Genomic DNA, 19,572 nt, shown 5'->3' on the forward strand with positions numbered 1-19,572 from the left:
TAATACAAAGCAGAACCAGCAATATTCCAACAAAATAATCTACTCCTCATGCAGTCACCTAACTTTTTGGTTCTCAAGATGCGAACAAATCTGTGGTGCATTTCCGACAGTTTTGTTTCCACTTCAGAATTTAGCGATGGCCGCCTTAATTGACTTGCAAACATATAACTTACCAGCTGTAAGAGAATATTTTTAGCTGTTCTGAACATGGAGAGGACAACTTCCATTGCGTGGTTAGAAGTTCCCAGGCTGTGAATAAGTAAAACCTCCTTGACACCAAATTGCATTCAAATTACTGCAGGTAATCTATTTTATAAGTTTTGAATCTTATTCGGAACGAAACCATAATTCAGTATTAAGCAGCATTTTCAAAACCAGCAAGAATTATGATTTGGCAGAATGATTAGTTGTTAACAAAGAGGAGTCAATCAGCTGTCATTTGCGTGCATTCGTGTTGCTTGGTTATATCATTTGCTACATGCCCTCCTTTTCTGACATGCTTATAACTGTTTCTGCCTTTCATATTTTTGTGCCCCAAAAATGTTGCGAAATGTAGCTTACTAAAGTTGGTAACTACTTAATTCATTTCCTCAAACATACAGCCAAGTAGGGCCTGGAATACAAGACTCGCTCGCCCTGACAATTGGAAGGGTGAACATTCCAATGAATGGCGTCAGTGCTGCAGAAGTGGCCATTGTCACCGGAGGGCCACAACCTGGGTCGTGGCTCAGCTATTAAGGAAGTCCCCTCCCTTGCCTGCCCTCCGGGAATCTGCTGCTAGGCCATCGTTGGTACACCTGGCCGTCCCCTGACACACGACAGCCCATCCTGCGCTGGTAAAATGGGGATGGGAAATGGCCATTAATTGTCCAGTTAATTGGCTGCCCGCCTCCAATCAGCGGGTGGCTGTGCTGCTGACATTCTCACCATCGAGAACATCGCATGACGGCAGGAAGCTATTGGGCTCACCTGCCGACACCATATTATGAGGCCTTCCACCGCCCAACCCATCCCCAGAGGGCAGATAAAATACAGCGCAATGTCTATCAAACCACAACCACAGTGAATCAAGAGGCACTTTGCCACATTTTCAGAAAAAAATGTTTATTGCAGATGTGATACTCTTTTATAAAAAGAAGAAATGTTTGCAGTGCTGTGTGTTTGTTTTATAGGGTGTGGGTCAAGGTGGTCTAATACATACAATTTACTTATGAGAAGAGAGAGCTAGCTAGTTGCACTTTTGTTCTATTTAAGTCTAAGGAGTGTGCCATCATGTCTGTGGGAATGGCCGGTGGCAATCATTAATCTTTTTCCTGTCAATGGGAATTTTGTAAACTGCTCTGCATGGGAAAAGATGACAGTGGACAGATGATTGACAGCATGATCAACTGAATGCCTGATCAATACGTTCTCAACTGCTTACGTGAGTGGCGGGGGATGGGTCCACATCTCACTGACGCTGAAAGAGGAAAAGTGGCTAAAAGAGGGATCTTAACTCAATCTGGACAAGCATTTCATCTAAGGTGCAACTTTATTTGGGCCTGTGGAGATGCCTGAAGAAAGGGATAACGTGCATGCAAGGGATTATAGAAGGAAATAGGGGAACAGTTGTATAACCTTACAAATAGAAGTAAACATGATAAAATATTAAATAAAACTAGTTTGTTTGCAGACCAGTAAGCAAAAGTAATGTTTGTATATCTGTATGTGAGTGGGATATATTTGTCAGGGTAAGGTGTAAGCCATAAACTGTAAGTGGCAATTGGATATATTATGGATGTATGCTGTATTGTAACACTATTCAATAAAAGGGAAAGGGATGAACCAGGTGTCTACAGGCCAGTCAGCCTAACATTGGTGGTGGAGAGGTTATTGGAAACTTATCAGCAGCAAAATAAACCTTCATTTGGAAAGGCATAGGATAGACACGGAGAGCTATCATGGGTTTGTGAAAGGTAAATCATGCCAACTTGCTAGATTGAATTCTTTAATGGGGCAACAAAGAAGGTTGATCAACTTAGTGCACTAGATGTTGTATATATGGACTTTTGGAAGGCATTCAACAAAGTGCCACACAGAAAACTTCAAAAAAGATTGAAGCGCACGAAATTAAAGCAACATAAAATTGGCGAGGTGAGAGGAAGTGAAAGGCATGGTGGAGGACGGATACTTTTAAGATTGGGAGGCGATTTGCAGGAATGTTCCCAGAATCAGTTTTGGGTCCATTATTCTTTTCAATTTTTATGAATGACCTATTCTTCGATGCAGTTTAACGTTTTCAGATGGGAAATGAAATCTGGAAAAGTAATAGATGGTAATGAGGATCGACTTCAGGAAGATAATAGGCAGGATGACAAAATTACAGCAGATGTTCAAGACGGAGAAGTGTGAAGTGGTGCACTTGGAAGCACTAATGTGGAAAGACAGTGGGCGCGATTCACCAGAAAATTTTCAAAGTGCGGTTTCGGGGATGTTTGGCAGGGTGTTTCACTATGGCTGCTATGCCGAGGTGGAGACCACTTTTCAACGGCACTTAGCGTTTTTTTCAGCCTCGGGGAGTTTCTCCCTGGTCGAGGTCACACTTTGAAATTTTTCCGGCACTGGGGAACTGAACTCGCCAGCAGGACCACTCCTCACAGATCGGGGAGCCATTTTGAAAGGCTTCCCAGATATCTGCCCCTTTCAAGACCACCCCCCCTTTCAATACCCTCTCTTTCAGGACACTACCTTCATTCCTCAACCTTTCTGTGAACCCCTCAAACTCTCCCTCATCCCCCCCTTTCATGGACATGGCACCCCAGGCCCTGACCCTTGGCAGTGCCAACCTGGCACATGAGGATCCTGGTACATGGACATCCTGGTACTCCCCTGCCCTATCCCTGGTCACTCTGGGGACTCTAATGACCTCCAAGAATCTCCAAAGTGCCAATATTACTGGTCCATGCTTGTGGATTGTGGAGTGCTAATTGTACCCGGTTGGGGCCTCGCAGGCCCGGGCGTTGACTCCTGGGCACTGGGTGAATATGGCATTGGGATATTTAAATGAGCCTAATGGCTCATTTAAACATCATTTTTTGAATCATGACCAGCACGGGTATGATCCAGATTGCACCGGGCATAGGGAGTCAGGTGACCCACGAAATGGCTGGTAGGAAGCCTGATTTGGACTCTCCTGGGAGTTATCCGTCACATCCAGCTCTGCGACAGGCACACCACAATGGCTGAATCGCGCCCTGTATGTTATAATTGTATTAATTTGATTAGTGTGAATGCGCAGGGAAGCCTTGGTGTCCATATACACAAAACCTTGAAGGTAACATGGCAAGCCAATAAAATTCAAAAGAGAGCATATGAGTTATTTGGGTTTATAATTGGAGGAATAGAATATTAAAAAAAAAACTAGAACTTTATAAGTTACTGGTTAGGCTCAAGCTGGATCATTGTGAACAATACTGGGCAATAGGAAACACCCAGAGCCCTTAGAGAGGGGACAGAGAAGGTTTACTGGAATGTTACCAGGGATGGGGCACTTCAGGTATAAGGAAGGGTCATAATTGAAGTGGAAGTTGATGATATAAATAATTTTGAAAAGGAGTTGGACAGGTCCGTGAGGATGAGAAACTTAGAGGGGTACATCAAAAATCAGCAATTTGGGACTAAGCATCGCTGCTCTTTCAAAGAGCCAGCATCGGGATGATGGGCAGAGTGGTCTCCTTCTGCGCTAACCCATTTCTCTGACTGTATAATTGATTTAAACATTTTATACATTGTAGGTGCTAGTTATATCGAGACAGGTTATTTTCTTGTAGTACTACAGTATTTACAAAATAGTCACACGTAACCTTTTCTGGACAAAGCATCGTCATGGCCCTCAATTCAGGCTCAATATGAGGAAAAGGTATATTATTTCAATGATTAGTATAAACTGTTATCACGTCTTCCATTCTGTGACGACAAGGGAAATGGAGCATTACACGGATACTGAGCCACTGGATGAAGTCAACTAAACGTATCATTTTTGACTTTTTAATTACATAGTTGGTTTTTGCGTCCACACAGTGAGAATGGAGAAATAATTTTTATTTTCTGTAGAAATGATGCTATGCCTCCATCACCCCCTAGCTTCTGCCTGTGTAATTCAGCCAGCCCTAAAAACAAAGCCAATTAATCTGATCCCAAAAGGTTTGTGTAATGCACCATGGGAAAATAGATAAAAGTGCCTCATTACCACAACTTTACATTTCAAAACATTTGACATTTTAAAACAAGTGAATAAATACGTCGTAAAAGGCTCATAATCTTTATCTACTGGGACGGCATTCTTAAACATTGAGGAATAATTAGTATGTGACTGTGTCTACAATGCACACAGAAATGTACAGGTACATCTATTACTTAACTCGAACTCACTCGACAAGCAATTTGACATTTTCATCAACACATTTAAGTGCGGTTAGTCTTTGTTCTTTGTTGGAGAGAACAGTTGTTTTGAGAAATAGGCCTTAGAAAAGTCGATTGGAGGAACTGGCTTCGGAAAGCAAAGCAGATTTCAAACAGTCGTGAGAGACAGGAGGGAGAGGTGCTGAGCAACTGTCTAGAAGGCAAGAGGGCTTTTCCGCTGTGAACAACGTCCATCCTTAAATTGAAACCTCATATTCCCGTGCCTCCTGAAAATGAAACAACATATAGTAGAGCACAGCGGTATTTTCACGACATAAGCAGTCTCAACACTAATGATAGGGTTCCTTTTTTTTTATTAATGAAGGCATTGAATACAGTATTGATTAGCACAAGCGTGCCATCTCTGTGCCCCACTATCTCTGATTGCCTGATCTTTTGCCGGGGTGAGATCTCCATGGCAACAATCAGCAATGCATTACAAACACAATTGCACACCTGCGAATGGAGATTGTGGGTTTAAAACATATTCTTCTTGTTGCAAGATCAACACATCCTCAGATGGAACAAATAATCTAGCTGAGTTGGGGCAAAAGAAAGCAAAAAAAAAAGAGAAAAAGAGCCTACAGAAATATAAGGTTATATGAAGCGCACATGCGCATTTCTCACAGTGAAGGATCACATGCATCTATCACAGCTCCCCAAACAGAATTCAAAACTTGTAAATTAACACATTTGCGGGCGCTGTAAGAAACCTGGAAAGAAATCTGCCCAGTAAGAAACCTGGAAACCTGCATTAGTTGAGGAGGAAGTGGTTGGGTTGAGGAGAGGGGGGGGGGGGGGGGGGGGGGTGCAACTGGAAGTGGGCACCAGTCAGTGAGACGGCAGGGGAAACAAGCAAAACATTCTCAAACCTCCCAGCTCCACATTCCAAATGAAAATAAATGCAGTACATATTTTCAACATGTATTAGTTATGTTATATATTTAAACTGAATGGTTTGAAGGGGCATGCAATGGGGTTCATGCAAAACATTAAGCTGATGCAATAAAAATAGGAAGTATAAAAATACTGAAATAAACTAACATTTAAATACAAGGCAAAATAGCGCAAATTATGGTCATCTGAATCGGAGGCAGAGAAATCTGGAAACATACTGTTGGTCAATCAGTGTTGTGGAGAACAAGCAGTTGAGGTTTTTATTCTTTCTCATTTCTGAGATAGGGAATAAGCCTAAAACGTCGCGTGTGTGTTTTTAAAAAATCCTTTCATTGGGTGTGGTTGTCGTTCGCTCGGCCATTGCTTAGTGCACATCCCTAATTGTCCTTGAGAAGGTGGCAATGAGCCGTTTTCTTGAACCGCTGCAGTCCTGATGTGACCATCAATTCACCCAAGACATGAATAGAAATAAACCGTGGCTTTAATCAACTTAGAACAGTGCCTGCCTGCGACTGAACCAATGATGAGAACTGCCTGCAGGTCGACTGCTCTTTATACCTCCCTTCAAGGGGGAGGAGCCATGGGCGGAGCCCATACATGCCCCAACATGTTCCCCTGTGGATAATGCCATACAATGGCCCATAAGAGAAGCCCACAAGGGCAACAGCATGGCACAGATGCAAATATACAAAAACAAGTGCGACAGCACAGATACAAATACACTGGTGGATTATTAATATAATACATTCGCCACAAGTCCATATTGTGTAGGTACACCCACAGTGCTGTTAGGAAGGGAGTTTCAGGATTTCGATCCAGCGACAGTGAAAGAACGGTGAAATAGATCCAAGTCAGGACGGTGAGGGGAACTTGCAGGTGGTGGCGTTCCCATCCATCTCCTGCCCTTGCCCCTCTTGGTGGTTGAGGTTGCGGGTCTGGAAGGTGCTGTTGAAGGAAACTTGCCGAGTTGCTGTCGAGCATCTTGTAGATGGTACACACTGTTGCCACTGTGCACTGGTGGTGGAGGGAGTGAAAGATGAAGGCAGTGGACGGGGTGCCATTCAAGTGGGCCGTGGATGGTATTGAGCTTCTTGAGTGTTGATGGAGCTACACTCATCCATCACACTCCTGTGGAGAGACTTTGGGGAGTCAGGTGAGTCACTTGCTGCAGATTACCCAGCCTCTGAGCTGCTCTTGCAGCCACAGTATTTATTTGGCTGGTCCAGTTCGGCCACACTCAACTAAATTCTGCCTTGTTGTCAAGGGCGGTGACTCTCACCTCACTCTGACATTCAGCTCTTTTGTCTCTGTTTGGACTAAGGCTGTAATGAGGTCAGCAGCTGAGTGGCCCTGATGGAACCCAAACTGAGCATCAGTGAGCAGGCTGGGGAGGGTGTGCTAATTGGCCAGGTTGGATTTGTCCTGCTTTTTGTGGACAGGACATACCTGGGCAGTTTTCCACATTACGGGTGCGCAGGAACAGCTTGGTTCGGGGCACAACTAGTTCTGGCACACAAGTCTTCACTCCTAATCTGGGAGGAACGGAGGGTCCAGAGGAGATTCACAAGAATGATTCCTGGAACAAGGGACTTGTCATATGAGGAGCGGTTGAGGACTCTGGTCTGTACTCGATGGAGTTTAGAAGGATGAGAGGTGATCTCATTGAAACTTACAGAATACTGAGAGGCCTAGATAGAGTGAACGTGGCAAGGATGTTCCACTAGTAGGAGAAACTAGAACCTGAGGGCATAGCCTCCGACTGAAGGGATGATCCTTTAAAACATAGACGAGGAGGGATTTCTTCAGCCAGAGGGTGGTAAATCTGTGGAAGTAACTGTCGCAGAAGACTGTGGAGGCCAAGTCACTGGGTGCCTTGAAGTCAGGGATATGTTCTTGATTAATAAGGGGATCAGGGGTTATGGGGAGGAGACAGGAGAATGGGGATGAGGGACATATCAATCATAATTGAATGGAGAAGACTCAATGGGCCAAATGGTCTAATTCTGCTCCTATGTCTTATGGTTTTATAGTTTTATAATATTGTCAGAGCCTCTCGGGTTGGATTCTCCAAGAACGGGGCTATGTCCCCAAGCCTGCGTCAAAACGATAGTGTTTCGCCTGCAGGGGGCTAGCAAGGCCCCAGAGTGCTCCTTGCAGCTCTGCCTATGGATACGGGGCCCTGCACTTCCGGTCGGGGGTCCGCGCATGTGTACGGTGGCGGCCTGCAACGGCTGCCCCGTGCGACGTGGCGGACCTGCACCGCGGACCCTGATGCAAAAAGTAGGCCCCCCCCGAGATCGCGCGTGCCGGTGGATCGGTGCCGCCCGATTGCTGGCCATCCATGAGACCCCCCCCCCCCCCGCCCCCGTTGAAGGGTCCCCCGCCCCCACCAGGGTGGCCGCGGACTGAGTCCACAGCCGCCACCCTCCGTTCCCGATGGCCGATATGTGGTTAGAACCATGCTGTCGGGAACTCGGAGAATCACGGGGGGGGGGGGGGGGGGGGGGGGCTCTGTCAATGAATCCTACCCGTGCCGTGTAGTTCACGCGCGAGAGATTCCCGGGCCATTCTCCGGGGACTGGAGAATCGCGGGAGCGACGTCGGATCAGATTTCGGCGTAAAAGTCCTTTCTCTGTCTCTGCGCCAATCGCAATTTTGGCGCCGAGGCACGGAGAATCCAGCTCTAGTCTTTACAGTATCCAGTACCTTGATATCACGTGGAGTGAATTGAATTGGTTGAGGACTGGCACGGTGTTGCTGGGGATCTCAGGGCAAGGCCAAGCTGGATCATCTACTCAACACATCTGGCTGAAGATAGTTGCAAATACTTCACCCTTCTGTTTTGCACTGATATTCTGCGGTCTTCCATCATTGAGGATGAGGATATTTGTGGGGCCTCCTCCTCCAGTTAATTGTTTAATTGCCCACCACAATTTCTGACTAGGTGCGGCAGGACTGCAGAGTTCAGATCTGATCCGTTGGCTGTGGCGTGGCTCTGTCTATTGTGTGTTGCTTCCGCTGCTTTTCATACAAGTGTTGCTGTAATGTAACTACACTATGTTGACAGCTCATTTTTCAGTATGTCTGCTGCCACACCTTGGTGCCCTCCTGAACTCTTCACAGAACCAGGGTTGATTTTCCCTGGCTTGATGGTATTGGCCGAGTGAGGGGTATACCAGCCATGAAGTTACAGATTGTACACAATTCTCCTGCTGCTGATGGTTCACAGCGCCTCATGGATGCCCACGTTTAGAATCTATCCGATTTAAAATGATGATAGTGCCCGGCAACATGAAGGAAGGTAACCTCAAAAATACAAGTTGTTGTCTCCACAAGGACTGTGCAGTGGTTACTCCTACCAATACTGACATGGACAGATGCATCTGTGACAGGCATGTTGGTGAGGATGAGGTCAAGTAGGTTTTTCCCTCTTGCTGGCTTCCTCACCAATTGCTTCAGATCCAGTCTAGCAGCTACGTTCATAGACTTTACCGTGCAGAAGGAGGCCATTCGATCCATCGAGTCTGCACCGGCCCTTGGAAAGAGCATCCTACTTAAGCCCACAACTTCCCCCTATCCCCGTAACCATACCTAACGTTTTTGGACACTAAGAGCAATTTAGCATGGCCAATCCACCTAACAAGCACATTTTTGGACTGTGAAAGGAAAGTGGAGCACTCGGAGGAAACCCACGCAGACACGGGGAGAACGTGCAGATCCCGCACAGATAGTGACCGAAGCTGGGAATCGAACCTGGGACTCTGTGCTAACCACTGTGCTACTATGCTTTAGGAGTTGGTCAGCTTGTTCAGTTATAGTGCTACCGAGACACTTTTGGTGATGGTCATGGAAATATCTTACCCAGAGTACATTCTTTGCCTTTGCCCCTGCCACGCTCAGTGCTTTCTTCCACTGATTTTCAACACGGAGGAGTACTGATTCATCAGCTCAGGCCTGGTTGGGTGGGGGGAGGGTAGCGATAGGAACATAGGTTTCTCTCCTGTGATTTAAACTAGTCATTTTCAAACTCAAGGTCATGACTGTGTGGTATTATCATACATGAAGGTATGCAAGGGTTTATGACTTTTTCATGATATACAAATAGAAAAGTTTTGAAATCCTTTCATATTAGCTGCTACTCTCTTCTCACCCTCTCCCTTTGCTTCACTTATTTCTTTATAATTACTTCTCATATTTCTTATTTCCTAGACTCCCAGCCCTGATTGCTGGAACCTTGCCTGACTGCAGTTCAACAGGACATACTTTTGTTAGTGTTACAGTCTGTCAGATTGATCTATAAATGGTAATTTTGAATCTCCCTCTCTCTGCATACTTGAGAACCAAACTCTACTTATATTCCATCAAAAGCCTCTTAGAATTATAATTTGCTATAACAGGAAACTCCTGCCCACCTTCCAGTTTCCCACCTTATTAAGCATATGATTGGGATTCCGTCACTTTACGAATCTTGCTGAGCTTCTGACAGAAATATTTTTCTTCACAGATGCAAACCAAATTCACAGCTACTACCATTTTTCAAAAACGTTATCAGCTTCAGTTTAATCAGGCATATCAAAACGGAAATGTCAGTATAATTTTATAATAATAGGACTTGGGGTATTTTCAGACAGAGTTTCAAACAGCATACCAGATAAACCTTCGCTTCTGAGGTTTCTGCTTCTTCTGAAGATGACTGCAAGTCGATTGAGGACCACTGATGTGCACAGAGCACGGAACATTTGTTGGATGACTTGCTGTACTCACAGAAGAGGAAAGAAATCCTGGGACCTTGGTGTTGTGAGACAGCAGTGCAAACAACGATGCCACCATTCTGCCCTTCTTGATACCCATGATGTGCAGATGCCGGCGTTGGACTGGGGTGAGCACAGTTAGAAGTCTTACAGCACCAGGTTAAAGTCTAACAGGTTTGTTTTGAATCACTAACTTTCGGAGACTTTGTCTATATATATGTTTCTGGAACCTACCTCTTCATTCACCTGAGGAAGGAGCAGTGCTCCAAAAGCTAGTGGACTTTAACCTGGTATTGTAAGACTTCTTACTTATTGACACCATGAAGGACAAAGCTGCCCGCTTGATTGCACTCCTTCCACAACCGTTCACTCCCTCCACCACCGACGCGCAGTAGCAGCAGTGTGTACTTTCTACAAGATGGGCACAATAAGAAGTCTCAGAACACAAGGTTAAAGTCCACCAGGTTTATTTAAAATTACAAGCTTTCGGAGCGCTGCTCCTTCCCTGATGCTCCTTCCCTTTAACCTGGTGTTGTGAGACTTCTTATTGTGCCCACCCCAGTCCAGCACCAGCATCTCCATATCATATCTACAAGATGCACTGTAGACACTCAACAACGTACTTTAGGCAGCACCTTCCAAACCCATGACTAATACCCTATAGAGGGACAAGAACAGCCGATACATGGGAACGCCATCACTTGGAAGTTCCCGTCCAAGTCACTCACCATCCTGACTTGGAGAAATATCACTGTTCGTTCACTGTCACTGGGGCAAAATCCTGGAACTCCCTCCCTAATAGCACGGTAAGTGTGCCGACACCACATGGACTGCAGCGATTCAAGAAGGCAGCTCACCACCACCTTCTCAAGGGTAATTAGGGCTGGACAACTAATGCTGGCCTAGCCAGTGACACCCACATCCTATGAAAAAAATGTAAAAAAACTTTGGTTTTGACTTGATTTAACAAGGTGGTTTTCTAACATATATTGATTTTCTGCCTTCACTTGAGCTCGTTTCTCTGGACAAACAGTAAGGATGTTGTTTCATGGGTGAAGTACTCCAACATCCACATCATGCATGGCTAGAGTTGTACACCCTTGTTTATCCTTACGAATTCCTATAAATTCTGTAAGTAACTTCACTAGATCTTCTCATTGGCCTGCTTCTAAGTATGGAAAATATAATGTCTAACTGTCCTAATATTTCAGTGTTAGTTAACTGGATAATAAGGAGTTCAATTTGTGAACAGTCTAATTCACCTTCCACCTCACTGTCTCTTTTGTCCTCCACTGAGTTACTACCTGACATACATGCTCCTTCTTATTGTTACGGGTGCCTTGTCAGGTCCCAACAGTGACTAAGATACTAGAGCAGAACTGAAATTTGTTTTATTTTTTAGACTGTGTGGAAAGATCGATTCGCTCCAGAAGTGATTGCATAACAAATAGGGATTGGTTATTTTTACAAACAAAACTTTATTAACGCAAGAAAAAACAATATTGAAACTTTTAAACATGAAAGCTAACAAGAGCAGCTTACATCTATCTCTTAACTCTAACGCACAATTTCCCATTAAACAGTATATAAAAATGCATATACTGCTCGCAACGCCACATATGCAGGCATGCAACAATAATACTTGTATTTACAGAACGTGGGCGGGATTCTCCAATATTGGAGTTATGTCCCCACAGCAGCATCAAAACGCAAGAGTTTCTCTCTGGGCTTTCCTTAAGAAAGCCCTGCACTTCCGGTTGGGAGTCCGCGCATGCGCACGGCATAGGCCTGCCCGTGCGACACGGTGGACCCAGCCCACGGAGCGGAACCAGGAATGTAGGTCCCCCCCCGGGATCACGCGCGCCCCCGGATCGGTGATGCCCGATTGCTTTCCTAGCCATCTGTGGGGGGCCCCTCGGTGAAGGATCCCCTCGCCCCCCCCCCCCCCCCCCCCCCAAAACCAGGGCGGCCACGGGCTGAGCCCACAGTCGCCACTGGCCATCCCCAACAGGCAAAACGGGGTTAGAACCATGCGTCAGGAACTCGGCCAGTTGTCCCCGGAGAATCGGCGCAGGGGCCTCTGTCAATGGCCCCTACCTGTGCCACGTAGACCGCATGCAAATTGTGGAGATTCGCCGGGGAACGGAGAATCGCAGGAGCAGCGTCACACCGGATTTCGGCGTCAACACCCATTCTCCACTCCTGCGCTGATCATGATTTTGGCTCGGAAACCCATATTCCTGCTGTTAGTGGAGCTCTTTCAGACTCCTTTTCAAAACCCTGTCTCTGTGGCAGTCTTTCATGACCTCTTGGGGTTGCTTTCTAAATCGTTCTACCCCCACTTGTTCGAACCGGATTCTTTTTCTCTCTTTGAGCTCCGCCCCTCAAAAAATGCTTCTGTTTTGTGGTGTCCAGACATTAACTCATCATTGCTATCTGGGCTTTTGATTCCCCACTTCCGCTTGCACAAAAGAACAGGGCTACGAATATGCAACTAACGACCATGTTGCGGACAAAAGAGGCCATCAGGCTCTGCAATGGGCTAATGGCTGGTCAGATCAAAGTGTCCCGGAAGAAAGTGAATAACCCTGGCTGAACAGGGGTATCCTGTTTATTCCCATTAACGAGTTTAAGTCTGAGTGGGTATGGGTCTATACCTCTGACTCAGTTTTACCCTCAGTCTGTTCACCCCTAAATTGCCCAATACATCTTTGATCCAACTTCCTAATATCTCCCTATCATAACACCTCCCTCCTAAGGCAAAATAATGAACCATAAATATACACAGATGGCTTCATTTACTGAATCCTTTCCAACTTTAAACCTTTCTTAACATTACATACAATTTACATCCTATACAATATATTTTTACATCTTTAAACAAGCAAACATCACATGAATAAAGTCTATTGTAGTCTTCTCCCATGTCAAAGTCATGATAATCATCAGCAATCATATTTTCTTTCGGACAAACTTTTGAGTTAGTCCTGTCCAAGTAGTCCTGGTATTATCAAACATAAAGGTGGTCTCTATGATAGTTTCTATACTGTTACACAACAAGAACATCATCACCAATTCAGTTGCATGCAGTTGCCTGGCTTTATCAGCAGAGTGTTCCACTTCATTATAAGACAGATTCCAGATCAACGTCACTGCATTTATCATCAGTCCTTCACCTTTTTTTAAACAGTTTTGGCATTCTGTTTCATTTGCTGTTGAGGATAGTCAAAATAATTGGTAGTAGCTGGTGCATTTGGACATGTCAAACATCAGTTATTGCATGCTGAAAGTTGGCTTAATATTCTGGCTACATTTGTAGACGCTCTTCAGCCCCCAGATTCCGTATTCCACCTCGGACGATGCCCTCTGTGAAACGTTGAGACAGCTTCAATCCTTCATCTGTTCCTCCTGACCAGATCCTGGTGTCATCACTTCCTGTGTCACCATTGTGATAAGAATCTGATTGCTCTTGGAACGCCATAGTTTCTGCAGTTTCTTTCATCGCAACCTGCTGTCTCGTGAGTAGCTCTCTCCTTTTGTTGAAGTTGTTGTCTCTCCTTTTCTAGCTCACGCAGATGATGGCTAGTATGCTGGAGTTCCTGTGCAATATGATGCTGAATCTCAGCTTTCTTCTGAATCTGCCTTTCCAAGCTAACGTTCTCTTCTACGTAACCATCACTGAGACCTTCTGCTGGATGAAGTTCCCATGCCAGCAGTTTCTTCGCCTTCAGTTCTTCATTAACTCTGTCAAGGAATTCTGTTTTGTGTTTAGGGAAATCAGTCATCTCTGTCTGTACCTGTGCTGTCTTTAGTGGATTGAGGCCTGCATGGGTGTTGTTTAATGGGAAAAGCATTCCCGGTGTTTACATCATGTGTAATTACTTCCATATGCCCCAAGTTATTCCCACACATAGCTCTATGTGACTCTTTCAGGTCATTTTGATTTTCCTCCAGAAGGTAACCCATTGAATTATCCCAATTTTTGAACGCTTCTTCATTGTCCAATTTAATTTGAGGACTGTCAAATTCTGAATTTTCTGGATTTTTTCTTCTCCCTGAGTTATAATGACTAACACTTCCTCCTTCTTTCCTTCTCTATCAAAATACCTTTTTTTTTTTATAAATGTTTTTATTCAGTTTTCATATTTTATATTGAACAAATTACAAATTGTTAGGAGAGAAAAAGAACAAAAAAAAAACAAACAAACACGCAAAAATTAACATACATATTTACAGGTAAGCATCTTCGTAGTGGTAACTGCGCCCGCCCCCCCCCCCCTCAACATGTTTATTTAGTTTGGTTTTGGGCCTTAGCTAGCCATCGAACCCCCGTACCGAACCTGTAGCCCCCCCCCCTCCCGCCACCTTCCCCCGACTATTCTTCCTCTTGTACATTGGCCACAAATAGGTCCCGGAACAGTTGCATGAATGGCTCCCACGTTCTGTGGAAGCCGTCGTCCGACCCTCGGATGGCAAATTTGATTTTCTCCATTTGGAGAGATTCCGAGAGGTCGGACAGCCAGTCCGCAGCTCTGGGCGGTGCTGCTGACCGCCAGCCAAACAGGATTCTACGGCGGGCGATCAGGGAGGCAAAGGCAAGGGCGTCCGCCCTCCTCCCCAGGAATAGATCTGGCTGTTCTGAAACCCCGAAGACCGCCACTATCGGGCATGGCTCCACCCTCACTCCCACCACTTTGGACATAACCTCGAAGAAGGCTGTCCAGTACTCCACGAGTCTGGGGCAAGACCAGAACATGTGGGCGTGGTTGGCCGGGCCTCTTTGGCACCGTTCACATCTGTCTTCCACCTCCGGGAAGAACCTACTCATACGGGTTCTTGTTAAGTGGGCTCTATGTACCACTTTTAGTTGCGTCAGGCTGAGCCTTGCGCACGTGGAGGTGGAGTTGACCCTATGCAGTGCTTCGCTCCAGAGTCCCCACCCTATCTCCATCCCCAGGTCGTCCTCCCATTTCCTCCTTGTTGCGTCCAGTACGGTGTCGTCCCTATCTACCAGTCGGTCATACATGTCACTACAGTTCCCTTTCTCTAGGATACTTGCGTCCAGTAGGTCTTCCAGTAGTGTCTGTCGTGGCGGTTGTGGGTACGTCCTTGTCTCCTTTCGTAGGAAGTTTTTGAGCTGCAGGTACCGTAGCTCGTTCCCCCCAGCTAGCTGAAATTTCTCTGTCAGTTCGTCCAGTGTTGCGATCCTGTCGTCCGTGTATAGGTCCCTGACTGTCAGTGTCCCCCCGTCCTGCCTCCACCTTTTGAAGGTGGCGTCAGTCAGTGCTGGTGTGAACCTATGGTTGTTGCAGATGGGAGCCCTGTTCGACATTTTGGTCAGGCCAAGTTGCTGCCGCAGTTGGTTCCAGGATTGGAGGGTGGCTGTCACCACTGGGCTGCTGGAGTGTTTTTTGGGTGGGGATGGGAGTGCTGCCGTGGCGAGGGCCCGGAGGGAGGTTCCCATGCAGGAGGCCTCCTCCGCACGCACCCACTCAGCCTCTGGCTCCTGGATCCATCCCCTTACTCGCTCGGCTGTTGCTGCCCAGTGGTAGAATTGTAGATTCGGGAGGGCTAGCCCTCCCCTGGTTTTTGTTTTTTGTAAGACCTTCTTTGGGATCCTAGCATTTTTACCCCCCCATACGAACGCCATGATGAGTTTGTCCAGCGCTTTGAAAAAGGCCTTGGGGATGTAGATCGGAATGGATCTAAACAGGAAGAGGAACCTGGGCAGTACGTTCATTTTGATCGTCTGAACTCTCCCCGCGAGGGAGAGCGGGAGTGTGTTCCATCTTTGCAGGTCCTTTTTAACTTCCTCCGTCAGGCTGGTGAGGTTCCATTTGTGGATCCCTTTCCAGTCATGGGCTATTTGGATCCCCAGGTAGCGGAATTTATGTCGGGCTTGATTGAACGGCAGCCCCTTTAGTGCTGCCCCCCCCCCCCCCCCCCCCCTGCGGGTGTACTGGGAAGATCTCACTTTTGCTCATGTTGAGTTTGTAGCCCGAGAAGGCTCCAAACTCTTTCAGGAGCGCGATGATTCCGTCCATGCTGCTTTGTGGGTCCGAGATATAGAGGAGCAGATCATCCGCATAGAGTGAGACTCTGTGCTCTCTACCTCCCCTTCGGATCCCCCTCCAATTTTTTGCTGCCCTGAGCGCGATTGCTAGCGGTTCAATTGCTAGTGCGAACAGCAGCGGGGACAGTGGGCATCCTTGTCTGGTGCCCCTGTGCAGCTGGAAGTATTGGGAGTTGGTATTGTTGGTCTGTACACTCGCCATGGGAGCGTTGTACAGGAGCTTTACCCAAGCGGTGAACCCTGTTCCAAGCCCGAACCGCTCCAGTACCTCTATGAGGTATTTCCACTCGACTCTGTCGAAGGCCTTTTCTGCGTCCAGGGAGACGATCACCTCTTGTGTTCTCTCCCCGGAGAGGGTCATTATCACGTTCAGCAGGCGCCTGATGTTCGCGGTAAGCTGTCTACCTTTGACAAAGCCCGTCTGGTCCTCTGTGACCACCTCAGGTACACAGTCTTCTAGCCTCTTGGCTAGGATTTTGGCCAGTATTTTGGCGTCTGCATTCAGCAGAGATATGGGTCTGTATGACCCACATTCCGTTGGGTCTTTGTCTTTCTTAGGTATCAGCGAGATTGAGGCCTGTGCTAACGTGGGTGGCAATGTGCCCCTAGCTAGCGAGTCTGTGAACATCTCCCGCAGGTGCGGGGCCAGCGCTGTCGCAAATTTTTTGTAGAAGTCCGCCGGGAATCCGTCCGGTCCCGGCGCCTTCCCCGCCTGCATGGAGCTAATGCTGTCCATGATCTCTCCCAGTGCTAGTGGTGCTTCCAAATCCCGTTTTCTGCCCTCTCCCACAACTGGTATGTCCAGTCCGTCAAGAAACCGGTTCATCCCAGCCTTCCCCGTTGGGGGCTCTGAGGTGTACAGCTCTTGGTAGAAGGCCTTGAAGGTTTTGTTAATCCTCTCTGGTTCTGTTTCCAACGTGCCTCTGGTATCTCTGATTTGCGCAATTTCTCTGCTGGCTGCCTGCTTTCTCAGCTGGTGGGCCAACAGGCGGCTGGCTTTGTCTCCGTGTTCGTATAGGGCCCCGCGTGCCTGGCGGAGTTGGTGTACTGCTTTCCTGGTGGAGAGCAGGTCAAAGTTCCTTTGTAATTCTTTCCTCTCCGCCAGGAGTTCTACGGTCGGGGCCTCGGAGTATTTATGGTCTACCTCCAGTATGGAGTCGACCAGCTTCTGCCTAGCCACCCTTTCCTATCAAAATACCTTTTGAGCATATTAACATGACACACTCTGAGACCTCCTTCTGTCTGGCATTCTTATCAAATAATTCACCTCACTCAGTTTCCTTCAATATGACATGGCCCATTAAATCTTGCTTTTAATGGGTCCCCTACCATTGCTAATAATACTTTCTCCCCACTGACAAAATTATGAATTTTTGATTTCTTATCTGCCTCTTTCTTCATCACGTTTTATGACAAGTTTAAATGCTTTCTAGCCAACTCACCGGCTCTGTTTAATCTCTCCCTAAAGTTTGACACATAGTCCAATAACAACGTAGTCTCTCACCGTTGACTCACCAACTTCTCTTTGATCAATTTAAGTGGTCATCCCACCTCATGACCAATGGTTCCTCGAAGGCAGGAATGGGTCTTACTGGGTTGTGCTGGCTTGATTACCACCTGAGGTTTCCCTATTATCTGACATGTGTGAAATGTATGGCAAAATTCAACTACATCGTTTTGCAGTCCAGGTCAATAAAAATTGCTTTGTATTTTTGCTTAAGTCTTCCTCACCTCTAAATAGCTCCCTACTGGAACGTCATGCGCAACCCACAAAACCTCCTTTCTATAAACCACCGACAATACCACTTGATGAAATTCTGCCCATTTCTCATCTTCTTCAATATGTAAAGGTCTCCATTTGCTAGCTCCTCAATGGTAGCAGAATCAGTCCAGGTGCAGTGCTGGTTTTTCTATCGTAAAAGTCCATGGATTCTCCGTTGGCGTCAACACTTAGTCTCAGAAATGGAGAGTCCCACCCACTGTCTTTAAATTCGATAACCCAAAGCCAAACATGGAATTATATGTAAGAATTCCGGCAATGAGCCCTCAATTTTGTTATTGACGCTTGGTCAGATCCCAAGTGGCTAAGATCCTGGAGCAGAATTGCAATGTTTTTTTATTTTTAAGACTGTGTGGAAAAATCGATTCGCTCCAGGAGTGATTGCAAAAGAAATAGGGATTGGTTATTTTTACAAATAAAACTTTATTAAAACAAAATAAAAAACTATTTTAAACTTTTGAACTTAAAACCTAACAAAAACAACTTACATGTGTCTCTTAACCTTAACACACAATTTCCTATTAAACATCATGTAAAAATGCACATGCAGTGCTCAGCCCCACTTATGTAGGCAGGCAACAACGATACTTGCATTGACAGAATATATTCCTACTGTTAGTGCAGCTCGTTCAGACCCCTTTCCAAAAGCCTGTCTCGTGGCAGTTTTTCATGACCTCTCCTGGTCGCTTACCAAATCCTTCTGCCCCCACCTGTTCGAACCGGTTATTTTTTATCTCTCTGACTCCGACCAGCCCCTCAAAAAATGCTTCTGTTTTGTGGTGTCCAGACATGAACTCATCATTGCTATCTGCGCTTTTGATTGCCCACTCCCGTTTGCACAAAATAATTGGGGGAATGCTATGATTATGTAACTGACGTCCAAGTTACGGACAAAAGAGGCCCTCAGACTCTATAATGGGCTAATGGCTGGTCAGATCAGAGTGTCCCAGAGGACGATGCATCTTGCATGAATCACCCCGGCTGAACAGGGGTATGCTGTTTATTCCCATTAACGGGTTTAAGTCTTAATGGGACAATGTAACTCGTGACAGGTGTGGATGTATATCTTTGACTCAGTGCTAGCATTTTCACCCCTTAAATTACCCACTACATCTTAGACCCAATTTCTTAGTATCTCCCCATCATAACATTATCCTCCTCCCTACAATGATACTATTTTAACATATTAATATGGCACAGCCGATTCTTTTTCCTGAGACCCAGGGTGTCGATCAAATAATTTACTTTACCAAGACTCTTCATTACCTTGTACGGACAACTGAACTGGGCTTTCAGAGATTCCAATAAGTCAATAACCCTAACACTTCCCTGATTGTAATATTCAGGTCTCAGCTTGCTTATCTTCAACTTTATTTGAAAAAACGTTAAGGTGTGTCATTTTGCAGGCTCCTGTGCGTCGTTCCTGGAACACGGACACATAGTCTAACACAAAGGATTTGTCCCTCTGTCCTAAAAAAATCTCTTTGATTAGTTTCAGAGGATCTCTTATCTCGGGCGCGATTCAGTCGCCTCAAGTTAAAGTCCGCTGAACGGCCTGTATAGCTGGATGTTTCGTGGCAGCTGAAGCACCGAGAAACATCCGCTATCCAACGGCATTTTGCCAGCATTGG

The 19,572-nt window shown here is 46.1% G+C and overlaps 1 protein-coding gene across 1 annotated transcript in view; it reads right to left on the reverse strand.

Moving 5' to 3' along the window:
• Positions 1-1,083: 1,083 nt before the first annotated feature.
• Positions 1,084-19,572, reverse strand: part of sez6b (seizure related 6 homolog b) — a 1,051,857-nt gene continuing 1,033,368 nt past the window's right edge. The window contains exon 18 of the mRNA XM_038814277.1: positions 1,084-4,667. Coding sequence (XP_038670205.1) covers positions 4,638-4,667 — 30 coding nt within the window. The 3' untranslated portion in view covers positions 1,084-4,637. The remainder of the gene's footprint in view (positions 4,668-19,572) is intronic.

The sequence above is a fragment of the Scyliorhinus canicula genome, chromosome 12 (assembly GCF_902713615.1).
Source record: "Scyliorhinus canicula chromosome 12, sScyCan1.1, whole genome shotgun sequence".
Lineage (NCBI taxonomy): Eukaryota > Metazoa > Chordata > Chondrichthyes > Carcharhiniformes > Scyliorhinidae > Scyliorhinus > Scyliorhinus canicula.